The 26,079-nt window shown below is 48.2% G+C and overlaps 1 protein-coding gene across 14 annotated transcripts in view; it reads right to left on the bottom strand.

The window, feature by feature from the left end:
* The window catches only part of AOPEP (aminopeptidase O (putative)), a 430,010-nt gene that overhangs the window by 208,260 nt on the left and 195,671 nt on the right, over positions 1-26,079 (bottom strand). For 10 of the 14 annotated variants that reach the window (XM_054502563.2, XM_063649702.1, XM_063649703.1 and 7 more), the window contains exons 6-7: positions 15,805-15,994; positions 11,456-11,562 (exon numbers count right to left, since the gene is read on the bottom strand). The exons of 3 other annotated variants lie outside the window; for them this stretch is intronic. In XM_054502563.2, the coding sequence (XP_054358538.1) occupies positions 11,456-11,562; positions 15,805-15,994 (297 nt within the window). Of the gene's footprint in view, positions 1-4,619; positions 4,856-11,455; positions 11,563-15,804; positions 15,995-26,079 lie in introns of those variants that run through there. One more of the 14 variants, XM_054502573.2, reaches the window with a different exon arrangement.

Here is a 26,079-nt window from a genome sequence, read left to right as displayed (position 1 = left end):
GTTTCGGACTTCCGATATTTTTGGATTTTGGAATATTTGCATACAAATGAAATATCTTGGGGATGGGACCCAAGTCAAAATACAAATTTATTTATGTTTCATATATAGTTGGTCCTCCCAATCCTCAGGTTCTCCATGCTTGGATTCAATCAGCTGCAGATTCAACCAACCTCAGACTGAAAATATAGTACTCCAGGGATGTGGAACCCCCAGATACAAAGGACCAGCTTTCTGTTTCCTCAAGTTGCACAAGGCTGACTATGCATCCTGAGATTTTGGTATGGGGGCAGTCCTGGAACCAATGCCCCGAGGATACTGAGTACCTTTTATACACATAGCCTGAAGGTAATTTTATACATTATTTTAAATAATTTTGTATATGAAACAAAGTTTTGACTGGGAGCCACCATCACATGAGATCAGGTATGAAATTTTCCATTAGTGGTCATGTTGTTGCCCAGGAAGTTTTGTTCAGATTTTCATATTAGAAATTCTGAACCTGTAGTAGAGTCAGAACTCATCCAGGCAGCCATTCTCATAAACCCCATCCTACCATCCTGGGTCAAGACCAAGGGCGGATGAGCTCTGGAGTGGAGCTCAATCCATATCCTCAGATGATGCCTCCCTAACACGAGGCAGGATCAACCAGACCTTGGCCAAGGAGGAACATGGGCTGTTGTCTTTCCCTCTTTTCAAAGACTCACAAACTTCACAGAACCCCCAAATTTAACCTTTCTTTTAATGGGTCAATCCTTATATACAACGGGGATGGCTTTACATTGTATTATTAGAAGCCTTCTTTTTTTTTTTTTTTTTTGACACGAAGTCTCACTCTGTTACCAAGGCTGGAGTGCAATGGCATGATCTCAGCTCACTGCAACCTCCACCTCCCAGGTTCAAGTGATTCTCCTGCCTCAGCCTCCCGAGTAGGTGGAACTACAGGCGCCTGCCACCATGCCCAGCTAATTTTTGTATTTTTAGTAGAGATGGGGTTTCACCATATTGGCCAGGCTGGTCTTGAACTCCTGACCTTGTGATCCGCCGGCCTCGGCCTCCCAAAGTGCTGGGATTACAGGCGTGAGCCACCGCGCCCAGCCTAGAAGCCTTCTTTCAATCCATTTTTGATAGCTGCAAATGAACAATTCGGTCAGATCTTTAGGCCAACCAAGGTCTTCTGAACTTACGCCTCTGTTCCTCACACAGCCACCTGATTCCATTTGTTCTCTAGACTCTTTCTCTTTGATCACATGTTATCCCAAACGCTGGGTAATCTTCCTAGAACTCTGCTTTCATTATGTCATTCTTGGAACTTAAAATACCTCACCATTGCCCAGAGGATCACATACGAGTTCTTCAATTTGGCATCCGAGGAGCTCCATGACTTAGCCTAGCCTTGCCTGGCCCACCTTCAGTCTCACTGGTTCTTTTCGTGGCTGTCCTCTCCCGCAAGTCCATTCTCATGTTAATGTCCACATCCACAATCCATTCCTTTTTATGCCTACCAGGCTTTGCTCCTTGAATTCCTCTCCCTCTGCCTCTTCACCAAGCTCAGTGGTATCCTTTCTTACTATCCCAGCTCAAGCCTCACATCCTCCCTGTAGCCCTTTCTAACTAAACCTGTCAATAGTAAACTCTCAGTTCTTAGAACTCTGAGGATGTAGCCTAGGATTACCTATCTATCTTGTGACCAGTATTTCAGCTCTCCAAATAACGTATAAAGAACCTCAGGGACAGACATCATGTCTATGAGATTCATTTTTTCAACACTCACGGAGCACCCTCTCAGTGCCAAGCACTGTCGTGCAATGAGAAACAAGACATAATCCCTAGGGACAAAAGTCTGAGGGTCAGAAGAGAGATATGTATTCGGTTGGACCATATGAAATTGTTTTTGGCCGGGCACGGTCGCTCACGCCTTGTAATCCCAGCACTTTGGGAGGCCAAGGCAGGCGGATCACAAGGTCAGGAAATCGAGACCATTCTGGCTAACACGGTGAAATCCCTTCTCCACTAAAAATACAAAAAATTAGCTGGGTGTGGTGGCACGTGCCTGTAGTCCCAGCTACTCGGGAGGCTGAGGCAGGAGAATCGCTTGAACCCAGGGAGGTGGAGGTTGCAGTGAGCCGAGACCATGCCACTGCACTCCAGACTGGGCGACAGAGCGAGACTCCGTCTCAAAAAAGAAAAAAGAAATTTGTTTTTGTAGGGCAAAAATGGTCAAATATTGGCAATTTAATGTGGTAAACATAAAAAGAATGATCAAATCATGTAGTAAGATCAGAGAGGGACAGAGAAGAGAGCCTAGGAGTACAGAGGAGGGACAGCAGCTTACATTAGGATAGGGTCTGAGACTTTCTGGGAAGGCAATGCAATCTGTGCTGAGTCATAATGATGAGTCATAATGATATGGAATTATGCAGCAAAGCAAGGATACTCTAAATAGAGACAACATTTTTAAAAGGCATGGAGGTAAGAAAGAGCAGGCAGATGGTAGGAGCTATGACTGAACTGGGTTCCCCCAAATGTATATGTTGGAACCATATCCCCCTGTACCTCAGAATATGATTGTCTTTGGAGATAGGGCAGTTGAGGGCTTCAAGGGGTAGTTAAATTAAAATGAGGCTGTCAGGGTGGGCCTATTCCAATGTGACTAGTGTCCTTTAGGAAGAGCAGATTAAGACATACAGAGGGACACGAGGGACATGCACACGCAGAGAAAAGGCCACTTGAGGACATAGCGAGAAGGTGGCTGTCACTGTGGAGTGTATATTTGGTTTTTGTCCTCGTTTCCTGGCATATAATTCTTAAAATCCTCTGGATCCTCACAATTATGCCTTTGTATGCTAATGAGTTGATGGGTGGCTAGCAGCCCCTAGGTAGCTTCAGGAGGAGCTGGTCACTGGAAAGACCAAGGCAGCATTAGAGGGTTGGGACTTTCAGCCCCACCCCCCAATCTCCGGGGAGGGGCTGGGGGGTAAAGGTCAAGTTGACCACCAAAGGCCAATGGTTTGACGAATCATGTCTGTATAACGAAGCCTCCATAAACCCCCAAAAGGACAGGGTTAGGAGAGCTTCTGGATAGCTGAACGCAGGGAGAGGGGCACATCTGGAGAGGGCAGGGAAGCCTCACACCCCTTCCCTCATACCTCACCCTATGCATCTCTTCACCTGTATCCCTTGTAATATCTTTATAATAAAGGAGTAAATGTGAGTGTTTCCCTGAGTTCCGTCAGCTGCTCTAGCAAATTAATAAACCCAATGCGCCAGCCATGGGAACCCCAATTTATAGCCGGTTGGTCAAAAACACAGGGTAGACAACCTGGGGCATGTGACTGGTGTCGGAGGTGGAGGGCAGTCTTGTGGGACTGAGCCCTCACCCTGTGGGATCTGATGCTCTGGACAGTGTCAGAATTAAACTGAATTAGAGGACACCCAGCTGGTGTCCACTACAGAAGTTATTGCTTGCTTGGTATGTGGGGAAACCTCCTACACATTTGGCCACAGAAGTCTTCTCTGTTGATGGCTGTGGAGTGAGAGCAGATGAAAAACAGTTTGTTTTTTCTGCTCAGTAACTGCAAGCCAAGGAGTGAGGGCTCAGAAGAAACCAAATCTGCCAACACCTTGATCTGGGATCCTGGCCTCCAGACTGTGGGAAGATAAATTTACATTGGCCTTTGGTAACTTATTATGGCAGCCCGAGCTGACTACCACAGTAGGGGTCTCTGAGCTACCTGGAGGGAGAGGGTAAAGCAAAGAACGACAAGAGATGAGATGGGGGACAGAGGTGATGTGCAGGGACTTGCATGCCACACTAAGGGGCTTGAAGATTTTCCTGCAGGTGAGGGGAAGCTTTTGGAGAGTTTTAGCAAGGAGGTGGCAGAACCATGAGGTGTTTTAAGGAGAGCTCTCTGGTGGCAGCAAGGAAGGGCAAGACCAGAAGTAGAAAACACTTTGGGGCTGTTGGACTGCTACAAGCAAGTGGTGAAGAGAGAGACAGTGGTATTAGGGGTGGAGAAGAGGAGTTGAATTGAGGAAATCCTTAGGAGATGAAATTGGCAGTTAGCAACGGCTCCCAGGGGAAGAGTGAAGGAGAGGCAGGAGTTGGAGCTCCCAGGCTCCTACCCTGTTGTGGATGGACCTGTGCCACCAGCGATGAGTACAACTCTATGGGAGGGGAGCAGATGAAGCAGGGTAGAGGAGATGATCAGTAAGGAATGCCTGTGGGGTAATCAGGAGAGATGTCAACAGGGAGTTAAGCATTCACACTTGATCTTTAGAGAGAGTGGGGCTGCCAGTGGAGACTTGGGAGCCTTTGGCTTAAAAGGGGGTACGGCCGGCCATGCCCACACCCCACCCGTGTACACACCAGCCCTTGGCATGCTCTCTGCGACTCTTTGTCAGAGGGTGGCCCTGGGGTTGCCTAAGCCTGTCTTTCCTGTGAACACATGGAGCTGGAAGCACCTGGGACTGTACATTTTTCCAACCAATGAGACAAGTGCAGGGGTACATGCACCCTGGGGGTCCACTGCCTGCTGCGAACAACTGAGGGTGACCCATGCTTCCTCCAGAGTAACCCTGTGTGACCTGGCCTGATGTCACGGCACCCTGGCTTGGCCTCCTCACTTCTATTTCCCTTGCCTTTCCACCTCCTGGGAACATATATTAGTCTGTTCCTGAATTGCCATAAAGAAATACACAAGACTGGGTAATTTATAAAGAAAAGAGGTTTAATTGGCTCACGGTTCCGCAGGTTGTACAGGAAGCATGACGCTGTCATCTGCTCAGCTCCTGGGGAGGCCTCAGGAAACTTACAATTATGGCAGCAGGCAAAGGGGAAGCAGGACGTCTTACATGGCTGGGGCAGGAGGGAGACAGTTGGTGGAGGAAGGTGCCACACACTTTTAAATAACCAGAGCTCATGAGAACTCACTCACTATTGTGACCACAGCACCAAGGGGGGGATGGTGTTAAACCATGACAAACCACCTCTGTGATCCAGTCACCTCCCGCCAGGCCCCACCTCCAACACTGGGGATTACAATTCAACATGAGATTTGGGCGGGGACACACAGCCAACCCGTATCAGAACAATTCCTAATAAATCTCTTTCCCATACACCTTGCATCAGGGTCTGCACCTGGAGACTCCCACCTAAGATGGAGGTTTAGATGAGACCACTCTGGGAGGACACGCAGCCAAGTGTGGAGGCCCCGAGGAAGACCAGCTCTGAAGACACAGGGAGGCAAAGGGCAGACCCCGAAGGAGATGGAGGAGGAATGACAGAGGGCAAGAAGAATCAGGCGAGGGACTGCCACAAAAGCCAGTGACAGAAACTTCCAGAAGAGCTGTCAACAGTACCAAACAAAGCAGAGGAGTCTCATAAGACTAAAACTAAAATTTGCTTCCATAATATGGTGACTGTCAGGGCACAATGAGCCAAGGAAAAAACAGTTTTCCTATACTGGTGAGAGCAGAAAGCAGATTCCAGAGGACTGGAAGTTCTTAAGAGCTGTGGGAATGGAGACAAGAAGTGTTTTGATAATTAGATGAGGGTGCAGCAGTGGTCCCAGCTACTCCGGAGGCTGAGGTGGCAGGATCACCTGAGCCCCGGAGGCAGAGGTTGCAGTGAGCCGAAATCGCGCCACTGAACTCCAGCCTGGGCAACAGAGCCAGACTCTGTCTCAAAAAAAAAAAAAAAAAAAAAAAAGATGGGAGAAGTGTGAGCATAGTCAGCCATTAGAGGGAGAGGGAGAGGGAAGGGAGGGAGAGGGAAGGGAGGGAGGGCTGAGGACTGAGGACCGTGGGTGGCGACAGAGCCAGGTCCTGGTGGAGGAGGGCCTCAGGTAGCTGGTGCACTGGGCAGAGGCCCCAGGACATTTCCGTTTTGGAGCTTCCGCCACCAAAGCAGATGAAACTGAGATTTTCCTCTCTCCTTATCAGACTCTTCCTTGAAGCCTGCAAGCTTTCAATTTAAAAATAAGATGGTATATGGCCGGGCGCAGTGGCTCACGCCTGTAATCCCAGCACTTTGGGAGGCCGAGGCAGGCGGATCACGAGGTCAGGAGATCAAGACCATCCTGGCTAACACAGTGAAACCCCGTCTCTACTAAAAATACAAAAAATTAGCCGGGGTGTGGTGGCAGGCGCCTGTAGTCCCAGCTACTTGGGAGGCTGAGGCAGGAGAATGGCGTGAACCCGGGAGGCGGAGCTTGCGGTGAGCCGAGATCATGCCACTGCACTCCAGCCTGGGCGATAGAGTGACACTCCGTCTCAAAAAAAAAAAAATTTAAAAAAAATAAATAAAAATAAAAAAAGGCTTCCTATTTTAAGTGGAATGTACAGTAGGCATCATACAAATTCACAACACTTGCGGCATGCAGACTTTATTTTGGCTATGGATAGGGTTACATACTTGGGGTTTTCCCTCTATTATTAAGGGATGTTTTTGTGATCAAGGGATGAGGCATTCAGGAGGAAGGTTAGGGAAAGATGCTCGCATTTATCTAGCATTGTATCAAAGTGGAGGCAGCAGCTAAGATTAAGAGTTCCATAGACTCCTGCCTGTCAGCGCCTCCTTAAAGCGATACATTTTAATGTTTTTCTCAGCAGGAGCTTGACTTTAACAATGAATCCAGAAAAAAAGGGAAGTCATAATAAATCACAAACAATAAAAAACAACAGATTTCTTCTGACCCTGCCACCTTAGCTCTTCCATCCCTGGGGCCTGTCAGAGTGTGCTAACTGAAAGCACTTAGGCAGAAGCTGCCAGAATCCAGCTGCACCCTGGAGACAGGAGGCATGGCGAGCCTTTAGGAAGCTCCCAAGCATCTCGGGCAAGAGCCACCACTGCTGCACGAGTCAGGAGGGGACCTTGTAGGCAGGGGATGGACGACAAGAGAGAGCTGAGCAGTGGCAGGACAGAAAGGAACACTGAAATCAGACTTTGCCTGGGGAAGAGTTCTGCCCAGGGCCAGAGAGGAGATGAAGAGTCTGGGAGAGTCCTTGGGGTCTTATGTGTGGGAAAGACATCTTCAATAACTAACAAATGAAAAATGGCATGTGACCCCTAACATTTTGAAAATGAGCAAATCGTCTTGCCTCAGAAGCCTGTAGTCACATTACAGGCTCTCTAGCCAATGAAGGCTGAGAAGGCTAGGAAAACACAAGAAACCTGTTAACAAATGACTTACAAGGAAGTCAATCTCAGACACATCTGATGCAAAGGAAACACAGCAAAGTCAATCTAAGAAACATCTGGGCCGGGCGCAGTGGTTCACGCCTATAATCCGAGCACTTTGGGAGGCCGAGGCAGGCAGATCACTTGAGGTCAGGAGTTCGAAACCAGCCTGGCCAACATGGTGAAACCCTGTCTCTACTAAAAATACAAAAATTAGCCGGGCATGGTGGCACATGCCTATAGTCCCAGCTACTTGGGAGGCTGAGGTGGGAGAATCACTTGAATCCAGGAGGCAGAGGTTGCAGTGAGCAGAGATCATACCACTGCACTCCAGCCTGGGCAACAGAGCAAGACTCTGTCTTAAAAAAAAAAAAAAAAAAGGAAGAAAGAAAAGAAAAAAAGAAACACTTGATGAGACCTCACGACTCAGTGGATGTATGGAAGGCACAAATGGAAAGCTGTTCTTATAAATTACTAAAACTAATAAGTCAGAGCCAAACAAAATTTTAGTTTTTCTCTTCTCACTTTGTTAATACTCCAGTATCTATAACCAAGAGAATGTTGAGTGTTCCTTTTTCTCAATGTCTTTTAAAATAATAAGACACTTACTTCATGTGTTAAAAGAAAAAAGATGCTTGGACCAAGCATACTTTTCACCCTGACCTGTATGTCCTTCCAGAGCCCAAGATACCTGCAGGCTTTTTTGTTTGTTTGTTTTTGTTTTTGTTTTAATGCAACTAAATGCTCTCAGTTCCCTGAAGACAGGAATATGGTATAGGGAACCGAGAAGGGTTTCCGTCCCTGGGTTTAAATCCCCGTTCTCTTCTTTATCAGCTAGAGGAGGTTAGACAGCGTTACTCAGTCTTTCTGAGCCTTGGGCTATTGAAGTGGAGACTGTTAACCTGCCAGCAAGAGAGGTGAGGAAGGACTGGCCACAGAGGCAGAGGGAACTCAAGGAGAGTAAGACACACAGAAGCCAGGAGGAGAAAGTGCTTTAAGAAGAAAGCGTTTTTAGGAGAGAGTGGCCAAACATGTTGAACAGTGTGGCAAAGATCTCAAGAGAGGCTTCCACCGTGTCCGCCAACATGTGGAAACCTATCAAGACATAAAGCCAGATTTTTACATTGTTATGGCCCATCATTTCAAGACCATGGGGCATCTTGAAAGAAAGAACAAGATAGCATCTGTGACTGTTTTTAAGGGACTTCTTTCCCAAGGTCTCATTGAAAACAAAATCTGAGAACAAATTTTTACAAGTCTGGTTCTTCCTTTTACTTTCAATAATTTCCAGGTTCTCTGTGTCCATTTAAGGGAGAATTCTAGGGGATAGGAGTAAACGAAACCTAGACTACATAATTCAGGGCAGGTTCGGAAACATTTCCTCCTCATTGTAAGTACATCTGATAACAATATTTTCCTTATTGATGTGCAATAAGCCTTTCAAATGCAGTCAATTCATGGTTAGTCTAAATTTAGGCAAACAAAATTTCTGAATACTAAGACAAAGAAAAGCAAATGCCATAAAAAGCTGTCTAGCACAAAGGTCTAAAAATACTAGATTGTTCTCCCAACTCCACACACAAAGGAAAAGATCTTGGCCATCAGAAGCTGGGTTGACTCAGGCTCCAGGGAAGCCAGAGATGAGGCCCTCCTCATGTGTGAACTGACTTCCCAGGGTGCAGTCTAACTTGCTTACAAGTTGGTAACATAGTTCATCAAAACTCACATTCACTGAGATGCCCCTACCCCACTGAAGGACTATGGTTATGCAGAACCAAAGGGATCAAAGGGACTTAGAGACGTAATGGAAATGACCTCTTAGGTGGAGGGACTGAGCCTTTAAGAGGTGAAGGGATTTGCACAGTGAGGCAGCTCGCAGGTAAGCATGCTCCTGGGCGCCCTACCTGAAAGCAAACCTCTCTGGCCCTCATGTCCCTCGGCTACCTTCCCAGTCCTGCTTCCTGGGCCAGCACACCCCCTCTCACAGAGCCTACAGTCACCAGCCCCGCTTCCTGACTTCCCATCCATGCTCCTGTCCACTTCAGCCTGACTTCCTTCTCCACCACCTATGTAGTCCCGCTTCTCTCTCTTTCACCCCTCTTCATCCCCCAGGCAGCTTCCAACATCAGCCACTCCCACCTGCTTGCCTCAGCTTCTTTTCTGGCTTCCATGGCCCCTGGTGCCCTGGTTTTCTCTGGGGAAACACATAATGGTTTCCCCAGAATCCTCTGTTGGCTCCCCCTCTTCCTCCTGACCTCTTCTCTCACTTTCCTCTCTCCCTGAGGATTTCACTGTGTTCAAGATTTAAAGGGTTTTATAGGCTGAATGTTCCAGTCTCTCCAGTGAGCTCCTGAATTGCAGTCTCCAAAGTTCATAATATTGAATATCTATTGGTCATCACAAACTTAACACATGCAAAGCTGGAAACTTCATTTTCCTTCCAAGCTCCTCCCCATGTCTTTACCATCACACAAATGGGATCACCATCTACCCAACTGTCCAACTCAAAAACCTCAAAGTCATTCTGGATACACTCATTTTCCTCTTCTCCACATTCAATCAACCAAAGACCTGCCCGTTCCACGGCCAAAACACATTTCAAATAGGTCTGCGTCTTGCATCTGTCACTGGCACTCCAGGGCCTCTTGCATGGACTACTGCAAGGCTGCAACCGTTCTCCTGGCTTTCCGTCGGCTGCCTGTGGTGCTCTCCACACAGCAGCAGAGCAGCACTGTCCGAACACTGAGCAGATCATACCACCTTCCTGCTGAAGGTCCTGGAGCAGCTTCTGAAGAACTTGGAGAAAGGCTCGTGTGACCTGGCTCCTGCCTGCCTCTCTTGGCCCCTGCCCTCAGTCCCTTTTCCAGCCACACTGCCCTTCTTTCTGTCCCTAAGGCACATGAAGGCCTTTCCCACCTCAGCCAGGCTATGCAGAAGGCAGCTCATTTTCAGAGAGAAATTCCCCACCTCCTTATGTGCCGCCCTCCAGTTAGTATGGACATCACTGAGCGGTCTGCTCACAGTGCTGTGCACCACCTGTGACCGGCTGGTACCTGTAGCCATGTCCCTGCTAAATGGAAGCTCCGTGAGAGCAGGGGCCATGTTCACTTTGGCCATAGGAGTAGCTGTCCTGCCTGGCTCAATCAGCATTGGCCGAGAGAACAGATGCTGGAACAGTGGCTTTAGGGCGGGAACACAGGTCTCCTGGCTCCTGGCCCGCTCCACTTCCCTCCGCTAGATCTCCTTTCCGAAACAATGGATGAGTCAACTTGGGAGGCCGCCTTAGCGTGCAAGCACAGGGAACTTTGCTGTGGGAAGGGTGCAGCTTGCCACACCCCAACATTCTGCAGTGCTGCACAAAAGTCCCAGCCAGCTCCCTCCCTAGGGTGCATTTGCGTTAGGCTTCAGTCACAGTCAGGCGAAGTGGGGGTGTTCATTTAAAAACAAACCACAACAGCAGAACCGTACAAGGCAGGCCTCTGCCTGGGAAGGTAGAGGGGCCTTCAGGGCAGCCATCTAAGAACAGGCGAGGAGAGGAGCAGTTCCTGGATGGCCATCCCTCCCCACCTGTTTGATGGCAGATTACAAACATCTGACTCTAGTGGAGGGCGGGAAGGTGATGGAAGCTCCTGTTGCCATAGCAACCACAGTGCTCCTAGAGCCTAGGTACCAGGTTTCAGATAACCATTTCACAAAGAAAAGGAGCAAAGCAGAGAGGGACAAACATGGAAAAATGGCATGAAATAATCCTGCACATGCCACAAGCCACAGTCTACAAACAAAACTCAGGAGCTGGCCGTGGAATCCTGCTGCACAGGGGACCAGCAGAGGCTTCCCGCTGGGCTATGGTGGAAACAAAAGGGCCCATTGACACACACATCTGTGACCACTAAACACTTAGGAATCAATATTTTCCTAAAGATTTTTTTCCCCTTTGGCTTTATAGAGTTACTGTCTGCCAGGCTGCCAAACCCCAACCCTCGCCACGTCCACAGCCACCACATAAAGTGACTATTAGAACTTCAAACGAAGGATCTGACCCCCGGAAATGGCCTCATGCTAGTTTTTTCCTAAACAGTCACCAGGAAAATGTCGGAAGGCAAATCGAAACGCACACCCTGAAAGACTTAGAACATAACCATCACATCTGGGGGACGAGAAGCCCACCCCAACTTAATTTAAAAAGGAAACACAGCAGATATCATCAGTTGGCAGGGAGGTATCTTGAAGGAAAGAAGGAGGGCAATGAGACGGCTGTGGATCACAATGCAGCTTTACCTTAACACCTGCATCTCCTCGGGGGAGCATTGCATCTCGTCCTGGAGGCGACGCCAACGCAGACAAGCCCTCAGCTCCTGCTGCTCCCAGGCCTCATGGGGGGCCAGCTGCTCAGCCACAGACACACAGACACACATGCACAAAACAAAGTCACTGTTGTGGTCCTGGTGCAATGGCTCACTTTGTTTCAATGGGGGACAACATAGCCTGCCCCTGCTCTCACCTTGCTTCCGTCAGAAACCTAAAGGCCACTGGAGCCTCTTAGTGCCTAAAACAAAAAACCAACCGTGCACACTCGCTTGTGCTGCTGGCAGTGGAGCTGGGCCTGCTGTTTGGCAGAGGTCGCCTTGTTCTGGAACCCACCCATCCCACTGACACACACCTGGTCTGGAGAGACTGGGCTTCCCTTGGGGCCATTTCCACTTTGATCTGTCCTCTTTTCCTGCTTTGTCTTTCTGCACAGGATGGGGAAGGCCCCACCGTTCACCTCCAATTTTCCCCAGCCCTCAATTTTGTTAAGGACTGTTTCCAGGACGGCCTGCTAATGCAACCCAGATGATTCTGTGTGCACATAACTAGAAGTGCTGCCTGGACTCACTCTGGGGGAGGGGAGGCCATCACACTCTGCCCTACTGAGTCAGAACCAGCTGCCGTCCCATGGTGTGCTCACTAGGCCACACGGCCCAGACCTCTGTGAGGGAAGGCAGCAGAGCACCCACTGGGGAGGGAAGACGTCTATCCACGGGTGTTTCTGGAAATCAAACTTTCCTGATAATTCGTTCAACAGATATTTACTGAGTCTCTGCTAGGTCGTGGGGACATTACAGACAGGGCCTGGGGGAGCAGCCAGGGGAGGGAGAGATGGGCAGGAACACTAACATCAGAGAGCAGGTGACGGGAGAGGTGAAGAGAGAGCCCAGATGCCCCCTTGTCCACCAGGGCTTCCTGAGGAGATGGTGGTGACAGCGCTGGTCCTCAGGGAAGCAGGAGTCGGCCGGGGAGGAGGGATTTCGGGAAGAGGGAAAGCACTTGGAAGGCACGTCAGGCCAGGCAAGTGTGTGATATGCTTAGAGAATGGCAAGGCACATGGTCAGGCCTGGAGCAGACTACCATTCTGGGAGGGAGCAAGGTGCAGGGAAGCTGGCAGAGGCCAGACGATCCTCAGACCCCATGTGCCTGCTGTTATGGACTAAACTGTGTCTCCGCAAAATATATGTGTTGAAGGCCTTACCCCGGTGTGACTGTATTTGGAGATAGGGCCTTCAAGGAGGTCATTAAGGTTAAGTAAGTCATGAGTGGGGCCCTAATCCTACAGGGCTGGTGTTCTTGTAAGAAGAGGAAGAGCCAACAGAGCATTCTTTCTCTCTGCATGCACAGAGGAAAGGCCATAAGAGAACGCAAAGAAAAAGCAGCTTGTGGCCGTCTGCAAGCCAGGAAGAGTGAGGGGCCTCACCAGAAACCAACCCTGCTGGCACCTTGGTCTTGGACTTCCAGCCTCCAGAACTGTAAGAAATAAACGTCTGTTGTTTAAGTCACCCAGTCTCTGGTATTTATTATGGTAGTCCAAGCAGACTAATATGTCTGTGAAGGCATTTAGACTTTCTCCAGGTTGATGACAAGTTACACCATCCAACCTTGCGACTGACTCGATTCACAAATCCCTGCGGATGCCTCTCTGAGTGGATGGCAGTCTCCATCTCCTTGTTGGGATTTCACACGTCCCCCGCAACCCACCCCCGGCCCCGCCACGCTTTCTACTGCTCAGTGCTGCAGAGCAGTCTCCCAGGCAGCAAAGTGACCCCGGTGACCCCTGTCACCCTGTATCCTCATGCCCTGCTCCCTGGTGGGGCCTGCTGGCCAGGAGTACCTGGGAGGTGGCACACCCACCCCTGCCCCACAGGGCACTCCCCCACTCCCTGGACGGTCTGAGGCAGGCACTCGCCAGGGCCAGCAACAGCCCAGTCTCGTGCTTGAAGGGAGAGGTCAGCCTGGCGGACGTGCTCTGGAAATGTTTCAAACTTTGTGCTGGAATCTAGAATGGCCATTTGCCTCATGAGTGTTCATGTTTTCGCATCTCGAAGAGTTACTGCACGTACCTCCAGGGATGATGAGGGGGCTGACCCCTATCATGTTAAGGGAAAAGAGCAACAGAGCAAGCTCAACTCCTGCTGTCCCTTTAGGCTCACAACAGACGCCACCGCCTCCACAAAGGCTTTCCAGGCCCGCCCAGACCTGTCCTCTCCTACCTCGGAATTCTGACAATATTTGGTGTTTACTTCTCTATGCAAACTTATCAGTCAAGAGGCAGGACCAAGCCAGCAGACTAAGGAATGGCCTCCTAGAAGTCTAGGCAAAGGGAAGGGTAAGAAGGAGCACTCTTTGGGGATGCAGAAGATAAAAGCCAGAGGTGTCATGATCAGATGCCTGGAATGCAACACAATTGCCAGGACCAGCGCAAATCTGGGAATCTCAGAAGGGAGGCACTCCAGGGAAGAGATGGTGATAGAGGCACATTCATATTAAACCCCTGCTGAATCCTGTGTGTAAGACGGAGGGAAACACAAAGAGGAAGGGAACAGGTATTTCTTGCACATTCTCCACCTGTCAGGCACTGTGCTAAGCTCATTCACACCTGATCCCATTCACCCTGCAAGCTTTGGCATTCTTATATCCATTCTACAAATGAGGAAATGCAGGCTTGGGGAGGCTACCTAACCTACCTATACTCACAGAGCCGATGAATGGCAGAGCCAGGACTGGAAGTTTGTCTGACTCAGACCCCAGAGCCTTTTCTGTATCTATCATGTGGCCTCTCCTCACAGGACTCCATGTGGCAGGGGACACTGATGTGCACACTGCTGGGTCCACGGCCAGGGTATGAAAAGCAAGACCCAGCTCCAATTTAAAGCAGGCATAGTCCAGGCGTGAGGATAAGGAAATGACACCGTAGAAGGAAAAGAAAAAATAAAATAAGTTTAAAAAGGTAAGCAGCAAGTATTGTGGGAACCCACAGTGTGGAGGAGGGTAGTGCTGAATTGTGAGCTGGGTAATCAGCCTGGGCTAGCTAGAGAAGGTGACCTCCAGCTGGTTAGTGAAAAATAAATAAGATTTCAACAGACAAAGGACCTTGAACAATATCATGCAGGTATGCACAAACTTGGGAATTTTGGAAAATGCCAAATACTCCAGTGTATAAGGGACAGAGATGACAGGGGAAAAAAAGTGACCCAAACATTAGGAACTTGAGGCTGGGCACGGTGGCTCACGCCTGTAATCCCAGCACTTTGGGAGGCCAAGGTGGACGGATCACAAGGTCAGGAGTTCGAGACCAGACTGGCCAATATGGTGAAACCCCGGTCTACTAAAAATACAAAAATTAGCTGGGCGTGGTGACATGTGCCTGTCCTCCCAGCTACTTGGGAGGCTGAGGCAGAAGAATCGCTTGAACCCAGGAGGTGGAGGTTGCAATGAGCCAAGATCATGCCACTGCACTCCAGCCTGGGCGACAGAGCTAGACTCCGTCTCAACAACAACAAAAATAGGAACTTGAAAGTAAGCACAAAGCAGCTTAGTTGCTTATTAACCTCATTAGAACTGGTGGCCAATGCTTTAAGGTAGAGGTTGCAAACTGGGAGCGTGTGCACCAGGTCTGGCTTCTGGGTATGTTTGTCTTGCGTGGTATTTTTTAAATTAGTAAACGTCACATAAAAGTCCAGAATTATAAATTACCTTAAAAAACTAATAGTGTAGGTTATATTGAGCCCTCCTTCCTTCACCATGACAAATGGTTAGAGCTGAGTAGCAGCTGTCAGTTTGCCACAGTCCTCACCATTCCCTAATCTATACTACCCCTGCTTCATTCTTCATTCATTACTTGTGACCAGACATCTGAGATGACTCTGGATTTATGTTTTAATCTCTTTATTTAAAACACACACACACACACTGCACACACACACGTCACCACCATCACAACCACAAAGAAGTGCTTGAGTATGCTATAGCATGACCTTTTCTTCACATCTCTGCTCAAATATCTCCTTATCAGAGAGGCCTTCTCTTACTACCTTCTAAAATAGGACCCACTGCCCTTCTATGGGGCTCCTTTCTCTTCACAGTACTCCAACACTTGACCCATTACTGATTCACTTGTCTACTCTCTCTCCCATCTCTAGATTGTAAATCCTGTGGGGAGCAGGGGTTCCCTCTCTTATTTATGCAGCCATCTCCCCAGCAAAATTTGTGCCTAGTACATAGCAGGCCCTCACTCCATAGCTGTTGGGTGAGCAAATGACCAGAAATGGAATTTAACTCTGGGTAGTGAAATGCTTAGGGTCACTTTAACCCACCTGCTGTGCTGTGGCCCAAAACACATCCTCCAAGTGAGTGGCGAAGCCTTCACTCAGCCACTCCTCCGTCCAGTCTCGGGCCCCGATGGCTAAGCCAAACCAGGCATGGGCAATTTCATGGCAGAGGCGGGTCCCACAGAGATGGCTCCCTCCTGTCAAGATGCTCTGAGAGAGGAACATGATGTGTGGGCTGTGGATAATGGGGGAGAAAATGCACAGAGTCTTGTTAGAGCCTGTCCTCATGGCCATCCCATGGGGCAGCTTTCCTAGCCTGGCGAGCCTGTTATTATCATGTGCATGCTAGATCATGACTGATAGGCTTGCGGCTTAGATGCTTTCAGACATAAATAAAGTGGCAGTTTATGTTTCTGGCTGTAGTTCAGGTGGCCGTTTCTGCCAAGCAGTTTTCTCCATCATCAAACGGCTATTACCTGTAATAAGTAACCTGCACCAAAGTTTTACACTCAAAACAAAAATTACAAGGCAAAGGAAGCATTTACTCTGAAATCTGGACTGTAAAAGAAGAGCAGGTGTGACAGTGTGAAGCCTAAGCTGTCAGGAGAGTGATCAAAGAAGACCCTTCAGCCAAAAATCTGAGCAGCTTACAAACAAATTGAGAAGTCATGCAGAAGGACAGAAAAAGCCAAGAAGAATGGAGCAAAAAATGTTCCATTCTGCACGGGGACTGGCTATATGTTAACAAACGAGCAGGTGCCGGGGATGGCTGAGGTTTCCAGGAGGCCCGAATAAAGGCCAAGACCATGTAAGGCCAGGCTTTTCCGTCATATCTGCAAGTGCTTATAGATTCACATGACAGAACAAAATTATGCTGAGAAAAGAAGGCAGGGAGTTATCCCACCCAGGTGTGCAAACGGCCCCAGGACTGGCACCAGACAGGGAGATTTATCTAATCTCATTTTCCATATCTTGTGTTAAAACCCAAAATACCACCATTAAAACTGCATAGGTGGAATGGGAAGAAGGGGAGCTGACGAAAGAGGCCCATCAAATACCTTCCATGCCTCCTCCTTCAGCAATTATCCTTTTTCCAGGACTTGTTTACAGTCTTCCTAATGAAGAATTTGCCCTTAAAAAAATCTCTCCTCCATCAGTTGAACAAAAACAGTCGTGAAACCTTCCAAATTAGGAAACTGTAAACACCGGTTCCTCCCTTCAGAAGTCATTTGTTTGCTATCATGTCGGCTCGGCACAAGCCAAGACTGCTCGCAGGTTTTTCTTCCACTCCCACAGCCACCATTAAAGAAAACCCCACCTCGAGTTCCCTTACACAACATCACCCATTCAGCTCAGAGAGCTCAACTGCAATCATGGTAGTCATGTCTGCCAAAACAGACAGCTTTCATGTGAAGTAATAACAGGGCAGGCATGCAAATGAAAAAGCATCTGCCAGGCGCTCTGAAGAGGACACCAGAAACCCCAGAAATTACAAATGGAGTTGGGGCACTCAGGATAAAGGGGTGCGATGCAACAGACACCAACGGTATTGTTCAGAGCACTAACTCAGGGGGGAAAAAAAAAACAAGGAAGGAAGGAAGAAACTGAGAGACACAGGAACTAAACTCCCCTAACTGAGAAAGTCACCCCGTTGAGAAGACAAACTGTGCAACCTGGCATTTTCAAGTAAATGGCTCTGGCATGTGCAATGCTACAAAGAAAAGCCACAGAAATGTACCAAGTAAATAACATTCCAGACATACTGCTGGCAGCAGTTCACCCTTTGGGCTAAAACAAAACAGAAGTAACTTCAGGCCTTATAAACAGGCTGGAGGGCAAGCCTGCGTGGGCAGGGTCTGCAGCCAGAGAGACAGACATGCACGTCCTTACAGAGACTGGAGGGCGGACTCCAGCCAGGAAGCTTCCACGAGCGGATGACTGCAAAATCGCTCTAAGACTATTCATGAAGAAAAAGCCTCCACTGTCCGGGGACCTGCCTGCTCTTCTGTCCCAGTGTGGAAGCCTCACCAGGGCCCATTTATGCAAATATAAGTCTGCGAGGGCCTGAAGGAATGCACAATAGCAGCTGTGGGGGGAGGCGGGTGGCACTTCTTTCTCCCACCCTTTCATTTTTTCCCCTTGAGCAGTCCTTGTTGTCTGCACCACACTTCCCTCCCCACCCTTCAATGTTCTGGAGACACCACCCTGGCCTCAGTCCATCTTGTTGGGCTTGGGACAGGCCCCAGCGTTGCCAGAATTCCACCTAAATTTCCCCTTCCCATCTTCAATCCTTTCTTCTGAGTCAGGGGTAAATGTACTTCCTATTGTCCTCTGAGGGAGGCCAAGCCCGAACATCCCCCCAACTCAGAAGGAAGGGCGTTTAACCATATAAATGACCCCACTATCTGCGGAAAACATGACCTTCTCCCTGAAAAGCAATTTTCCGGCTGGTAACCTGAATCGAAAGCCTCCAGGGCCCGTTTGGCCCTCTAAGGTTGGGTTTGACTTACTGGATACTCTGGGGCTATTTCCCTATGAAGGAAAAGGCTTCTTTTTAAAACTAAACCAAAAACATGGAGTAAGGTTTTGATAACATTTCTCAAAGGCTGTTAACAAAATCCTGACATAAAAGGACCAACAGAATATTCTTTCAAGGAGAATTTCCTTCCCTCCCTTGGACCCTAAATGTCTGAACGTCTCATGTTAAGTAGATTTAACCTCTTTTTTTAGACTGCTTTTTTTCAACGGTGAGTGAAGAAAAGTAATTCTCTTTAGCTCACTTCAAGGAATAATATTAAGTATTTCTTTCCCAACAGATAATCTACCCATGTCCACCCTCAAAACAGAACGGACCTGGAAAACACTGCACTCCTACCTCAGCCTGGACTCAACGGCCCAGCCCGGCTCCTCCTCATCCCTGCATTCTTGGAACTGTGCTCATGGTCCGAGCCGGCCTGCCGGTGATCAGTCTTCCCCCTGACAAGGCTCACTGGAAAACTGTTTCTTTTTTTCCCCTTGAAAGGGTCTGTGTCAACTGCCTCTACAAATGCCAGACTGTCGATTCATCACCATTACAGAGAATGGAAGATAATCACTTCAATGACATCTTCATCCTAAAAACGTTTCTTTCTTGCCTTTTTTTTTTTTTTTTTTTAATCACAGAGTTGATTATTTTTCCCAAATAAGAGATGGGCAGGAAAGTGATATTTCAAATCTCAAAAAGCACAAGCCCTCTTGCTTCTATTCCCCACCATAAATTCTTTTTGGCTCCAAGTGGTGGAGGAGAAGGAGGTGGCAGGCAGGGGTGGCTTGCAGCCACACTCCCGTGTTGTCATTCTTCCCCAGCAGACCACCTCTGGGGCTGCCTCCTCCGCAGAGGCCAAGCGTATTGCATGTCTGCCCGCCTTGCCCCTCGAGATTAAAAATATCATGTCTGGTCTGAAAACACTTTCTCAAAGCTGTTCCTGAACACTACCTACCCACCCAGATTAGAAGGCTGCGTCTGTTAATCTAAAACATGTTTCTAGCAGAGGAGGAAGGAGTGCCTTCATTACTCCCAGGAGCTGCTCCCATCCTTCGGGAGGAATTCAATTTGGAGCGGAAATGGAGAATTTCATCAGATCTTAAGTAGGAGCTGGTGTTTGATTTATTTGTGCTTTTTCCGTGGAGCCCTGACCAGCATGGCCCATCTTGCTGTGGATGGAGCAACGCAGCACTCGGCGGCCCTGGCTAGATGCTGCTGCCACAGCAGGTTCCAGGAGGCTGCAGGGGTGGAAGGAACCCAGAGGACGGGAAATTGCTTGCCCTTAAGGACAAGAGCCCCCAGGCCACCCCTCCCATTTTACGGGAGCAGCCCCAATTCCCCTCACGGAGAGCAAGTTTACATTTTTTTTTTTTTTTTTGAGACGGAGTTTCGCTCTTGTTGCCCAGGCTGGAGTGCAATGGCACGACCTCAGCTCACCACAACCTCAGCCTCCCAGGTTCAAGCGATTCTCCTGCCTCAGCCTCCCGAGTAGCTGGGATTACAGGCATGCGCCACCACGCCCGGCTAATTTTGTATTTTTAGTAGAGATGGGGTTTCTCCATATTGGTCAGGCTGGTCTCAAACTCCCAACCTCAGGTGATCCGCCCGCCTCCTCCCAAACTCCCAACCTCAGGTGATCCGCCCGCCTCAGCCTCCCAAAGTGCTAGGATCACAAGCATGAGTCACTGCGCCTGGCCGCAAGTTTGCTTTTCACACAGATCCTTGGGAGGCATCATACAGACTTACATTTATCAAGCTGGTACTTCTTATGGATTCAAAGCTTTTCACAATTTCAACATGTGCAGCCCAATATCCCATGATAGAGACGAAGGAAGACCCGAGAGAGGGGGGAACCAGGCTCATTGCCCTCTAAAGTCCAGCAGGATAGTTCTAAGGGTCTTATAATCACGAGCAGCAGCTTCTGCTTGTGTGACTTCATTACTTGCTAATTTAAACTGGACAAGTGAAACGTAGACTCGTAGTAGCCTGGGGCCATCTGAAAGGGAGACAAACTGTCGCTCCGCCCCTCTTAGGTTCATAGCCTGTCTTCTCTTTCCTTCATCAGGTGTGAAGTGATGTATGTCAACACTCTCACCTACACATTTACAAGCCAAACTCTCAGCCCCTGCCCCTTCTTCTAAACGAAATCCCTTAGTCCCTCTCTCCTGGACGCAGCCTAATGTAGGAGATGCTTCTGTAGTCCTGAAGCCAAAGTCAGGGGGTGACCCAGACAGCCTGGCGGGACCCTCCTTCCCTCTGGCCCTGAGACTGCGTGGGAGGGAATCGGCATCTTCCACTTTCCTCATCTGGCACCTACCCGACTGCAGTGTGTATCTTTAAACGGGAGGCTGAGGAGATGAGGGGATAGTCTTCTGGGGATATGGGACCTTCAGTAGCCTAAAGTGGAAACCAGTTCCAAAAACTTGAAGCAAACTTGCTACATCTGATCAATGTGTAAGGGGATCTGGGTTTGAAAGAAAGGCTTAAGGTTAGTAGAAGTGTTTTCTTAAAAATTCTGGAAAACTTTGGGAGGCCGAGGTGGGCAGATCACAAGGTCAGGAGTTCAAGACCAGCCTGGCCAACATAGTGAAACCCTGTCTGTACTAAAAATATAAAAAATTAGCCGGGTGTGGTGGCAGGTGCCTGTAATCCCAGCTACTAGGAGGCTGAAGCAAGAGAATGGCTTGAACCTGGGAGGCGGAGGTTACAGTGAGCCGAGATTGCAACATTGCACTCCAGTCCAGGCAACAGTGTGAGACTCCGACTCAACAACAACAATAAAATTAAAATTAAAAAAAAAAATAGTAAAACATCCACTCATTTGCCTAAATGAATTTTGACTCAAATGTGACTACGGCAGAGAGACTGAGGAAAGCCCCAGGGCCACATTCCTTATTCTTGTACCCAAACATCTTCTCCTTCTGAAGACTGACTGCTCAGTGTTTGCTATGTGCCAGGCACTGTATTTTACACATGCCATCTCATTGCTCTACCCCACAACCTCAGTTTACACACGAGGAAAGTGGGGTACAGAGAGGCAGACTGACTAGCCCAAGGTCACACAGCTGGCAATCAATAGAGCCAGGACTGGAGCTCACATAGTCTGGACTCTAAAGCCTCACTCTGACCCACTCTGCCCAGTGTCACTGGGTTTAGACCTGTGGCTTCTGGGCTCCCGTCCCTCTGTGCCAGCTCAAGCTCATGGGCTTCATGCTCATTACTCTCCCAGGAGCTCTGTCTTCAGGAGGCACCAATGGGAAGCTATCAACCACGTCCTGAGACCTCTGTTCCCTCAATCTACATCATAGCCAGAATTGGCCCAAGGTGAGTAGGCCTCGTCCTAGTGAGAGGAAGGTAGGAAATAAGGGTACAGAGGCCATAGGGGGGCATCACTACTCCACTGTTGATGCCCCTGAAAAGCAATGCCTACTTCCTCATAACCCTGTCCTACGCTGGGAGTCCCCAGTGGGTCACAGGGGCATGCGTTAGACAAGCCCTTACAAAGGTACTTAGGTCAGTCCCCAGGAGGGTGACACACAAGTCTACCTCTGCCTGGTCTCCACCTCTCACCTATATTTGCTAAAGCCTGGTATTCTTTTCAAGTAGAGATGGTTTAAAGCAGGTCACAAACTCAAAGAGCTACAGGAGGCAAGAAGATAAAATTACGGCCGTAGAGAATGAGATGGGAAAACAGATAAAAAGATGAGGGAAGTAGACAAGGAAAGAAGCAGAGAAAGGAGCTGGGGGAGCAGATGAGGGAAATAAAGATGGAGATGAAGGAAGCAGATAGAAAGATGAGGGAAGAAAACAAGACGAAGGAAGTTCATTACAAAAGAGGCCAACAGGCTGAGGGTAGCAGATACAGGTAACAAAAGGAGGGAGACAGAGAAACTAGGAAGTACAGACAACAAAGGGAAGGATGCAGAAGACAAGCTGGGGAGGCAGGTAACAAAAGGAGGGAGACAGAGAAAATAGGAAGGACAGACAACAAAGGGAAGGATGCAGAAGACAAGCTGCGGAGGCAGCCAACAAGATGAAGGAGAGAGAAATTGAGGTTAGGGAAGTGGCAGTGATACTATAGGGAAGTGGGCAGCTACGTCACGGAAGCAAACAACGATGCCAAGGTTAGGAGCTCCAGCTTTATGATCTGGTTTAACTTCTAAGTGCTCTCAGATGAGGCTTATGGTTTCAGGTCACATGGAGATGTAAATGATGTATACCTGGATCCTAGCAAGGTTCAAGGTGGGTGCTCATGGGGGCCAGGGAAAGGCTCCAAAGCACAGCACAGACGACACTGGGGAGGAAAGAGGCATGAGGGTGGAAGGGGAGGCTGGGGACACAAAACACTGTGGCCAGCTTCACCATTTGCTTTAGCGTTAGTTGTGGCCTATTGCTAGCAGGAAAAACAGCATGGCAATGACAAAACATGGAGACCACCTTGAGTCTAGGAAACACAGAGACCACCTCTGGCTCAGTGGCAGCTGTGCAGACCATACAGAAGGCTCAGCTACTGACCAGCAGAGCAGCGGATACATCCCTTCTGACCCCAGGGCAACACATCCCGAGAGAACGTTGTGGAGACCTTGGCCCTGCATACGGAACAGGGCAGCACTGCTGCCTGAATCTCAGGAGTTGGCCTCACCTGCCTCGGCTGCTCTGCCTTAGACCGGGGGTGGGGTGGGGGCAGGTTCTGATGGTTATGGTCATCAAAAAAGCTGCATGTGAAAGTCTCAGGTTTCAAAGCTAAAGAATTAGAGGGAGAAACAGTATTTTACCGAGTTTTTCAACTAGATTTGGACTCCTTTCCCTCTCTCAATCTGACAGTACATGTTCTGCCTTAAACATTCCAGAATCTCATAGATGAGAACAAAAAATTTGTTTCTGAACAAATTTTGAACATTCTGTTCATTTAGTTATACATTTTGGAGACTATAGATTTTGGTTGTCAGGGGACACACCCATACCCACACAATATGAACAAATATTTATCGTAACTGAACATGTCTTTATTTATTTTATTTTATTTTATTTTTTGAGACGGAGTCTTGCTCTGTTGCCCAGGCTGGAGTGCACTGGCGCTTACTGCAACCTCCGCCTCCCGGGTTCAAGCAATTCTCTGGTCTCAGCCTCCCGAGTAGCTTGGGACTACAGGCGTGCCCCACCATGCCCAGCTAATTTTTGTATTTTTAGTAGAGACGGGGGTTTCACCATGTTGGCCAGGATGGTCTTGAATTCCTGACCTCATGGTCTGCCCGCCTCGGCCTCCCAAAGTGCTGGGATTACAGGCATGAGCCTGGCCCTGAACATGTCTTTTGAATCATCTATAAATTACTTATGAATGAAAGCTGTGTATTTTCTGCAGGATCTGGGGAACTCTTCTGGTAAGTAAGTAATTAAAGTGAGTAACCAACTAAAACATGTCGGCAGCCTCATTGGAGTGCGCAGATGACAAAATGTGATTCCACTCCCTCACCTCCCCATGGCCCCCACCTCCATCCTCCCCAATCAGGGTGATGATGTTTGTTCCCATAAAAAGAGCTAATAAAATTAGCCTCCACTGTGATACAGGGAAAATCTTTATTTAATAAAATAATGTGTTTTGCTCCATTCCCAGAACAGCAATAAAATGGCACAACTGAGAGCCGTAATAGCTCATCCTGGTGGTTTTCACGGCGAGCACAAGTCTGTCACGTGTGGCGGTGTGAAGGCCTGGAGGGCTGCTTTATGGAGGGACATGTTGGGGCAGCTTGCAGCCATTCTCGGCAAGGACAGTTTGGTGACTGCTTTCCTTTGAAATACACTCTTTGGGTCCACAAATCAAATCTTCCCATGTTCCCTGTCTGGAAAAAGTTGTGGGGATTTCCCAAAGTGTACTCAGAATTCAATTGGTGAGGAAGGCATTCATTGTTTCCCCAACTGACAGCAAGAAGCCAAGCCCCAGTCAGGCCCTCTGCAAATCTGAAAATCCAAGATAGGGTCAGGAAGCTGTTGACTTGCCCTGCTGGGCTGGTAAAAGCAGACACGAAGTAGCAAGACTGGTCTGTACAACAAGAGGCCTGAGCGCAACAGAGGCACTGCCGGCTGACAGAATTCAGGCAGCAGGACGTCGGGGTGGAGGCAAGTGTGGGTTCCCTGCCAGACCACCACACTGCCAACTAGATTTCAAAGCAAGGGTAACTCTGGTCAGGCAGCAGGACGTTGGGGTGAAGGCAAGCATGGGTTCCCTGCCAGACCGCCACACTGTCAACCAGATTTCAAAGGAAGGGTAACTCTGGGTAGGAACAAGCAACAGAGTGGCCTTGGGGAATAGCACATTAGAATCAATCCTGCTAAATCAAAGTTAGATCCAGGAAAAAAGAATTGAAGGAAGATGAGTTCTCATATTCCCTGATGGCTGCGTGGTGGCAGCAGCGGTGATGATTAGAGCAGAAAGAAAAGAAAAAATAAAATAATGATGATACTAAACACATATATTGTTTATTTTCTCCCAGGCAAAGTTCTAAGTATTTTATGTTTGTTAACTCATTCAATTCCAGCAACCACCCCACGAGGAAGATATTATCGTGCCTATTTTACATGTAAGTAAACCAAGCCACACAGAAATTATGTCACTTGCCTAAAATCCCAGAGTTAATATGTGTCAAAGCAGATTCAAACACAAGCAGCCTGGCTCATACACATGTTTTGCTTGATCAACACCAGCGTGTATCAGAAGCACCGGGAGGTAGGTCCACTAGATAAGAAAATAGCACACGCAGTCAAATTTGAATTTCAGATAAACAACGAATAATTTTTTGGTGTATGTTCCATGAAATATTTGCTAAAAGCTGGCAGCCCTACCTGAAAGGCTTGTTAAAACAGATCTCTGGGCCTCACCCCAAGAGAGTTTGTTTCAGTAGGCCTGGGTGGGGCCTAGGAACCTGTATTTCTGTGAAGTTCCTGGGTAATGGTAATGTGGCTGGTCCAGAGACCACACTGAGAGCTGCTGATCTGCACTGTGGTGGCTGCACAGCATCAGCTTAAATAGCAAAAACTCACTGCCAAAGTTTATAAATGGGAAGACTGTATCCAAAAATCCAGATTTTGAAATTACATTAAAAATTTGAAAGATGTGGCCACACTAGGCCCAGGTCTTTTTTAGAAGTGGACACATATTTATTCTGTACACACACACACACACACACACACACACACACACACGTCTAATGCCAAAGGGCAATATTTTATCATTTCCTAAGAACAATAATAAGCATTACAGAGCATTTCAAAGATAGGAATTTATCAGGTCCCTGTTATGATTCACCCTGGTGAAATTGGAGAAGCAGGCAAAACCTGCTTGGGAGTCCCTCATCACAGGCCTGTATTCTTATGTAGTAACTGCAGCTGAATCGGAGCTGGTCCTTTCAGACAGGGCTTGGGCTCTCCAGTTTGCTGTGGTCCCAACTTCTCCCTCCTGTCTCCCTGCCATTGGCTGAGCCTCCTTGTCATTTATAATCATGTGTGTGGTTTTTTTCCTTCTTATCACAGGATAAAAAGTGAAATATTTCTTATATCCATGTCTCCATCAAAAGTAGACCAAGTGTTTCTTAGAGGATGCTCTATCCAACCCATTCACTAATTTATATTGCTGCCTGGCCCCTTAGAAGCATTAGGATTTAAGCTGTTTTGTTTAGTTTTTCTTATGAAGAATCCTATTTATGGCTATAAGATGATTTAGCAAACCCTTCATGCAAAGGGCAAAGACACAAACTTCTGCCTAGCTCAGGTTGATCGACAAATTCCATATTACTAAGGGT

Source organism: Pongo pygmaeus, chromosome 13 (genome assembly GCF_028885625.2).
Source record: "Pongo pygmaeus isolate AG05252 chromosome 13, NHGRI_mPonPyg2-v2.0_pri, whole genome shotgun sequence".
Lineage (NCBI taxonomy): Eukaryota > Metazoa > Chordata > Mammalia > Primates > Hominidae > Pongo > Pongo pygmaeus.
The sequence above is the reverse complement of the archived record's forward strand: the minus strand, read 5'-3'. Positions and strand labels throughout refer to the sequence as shown.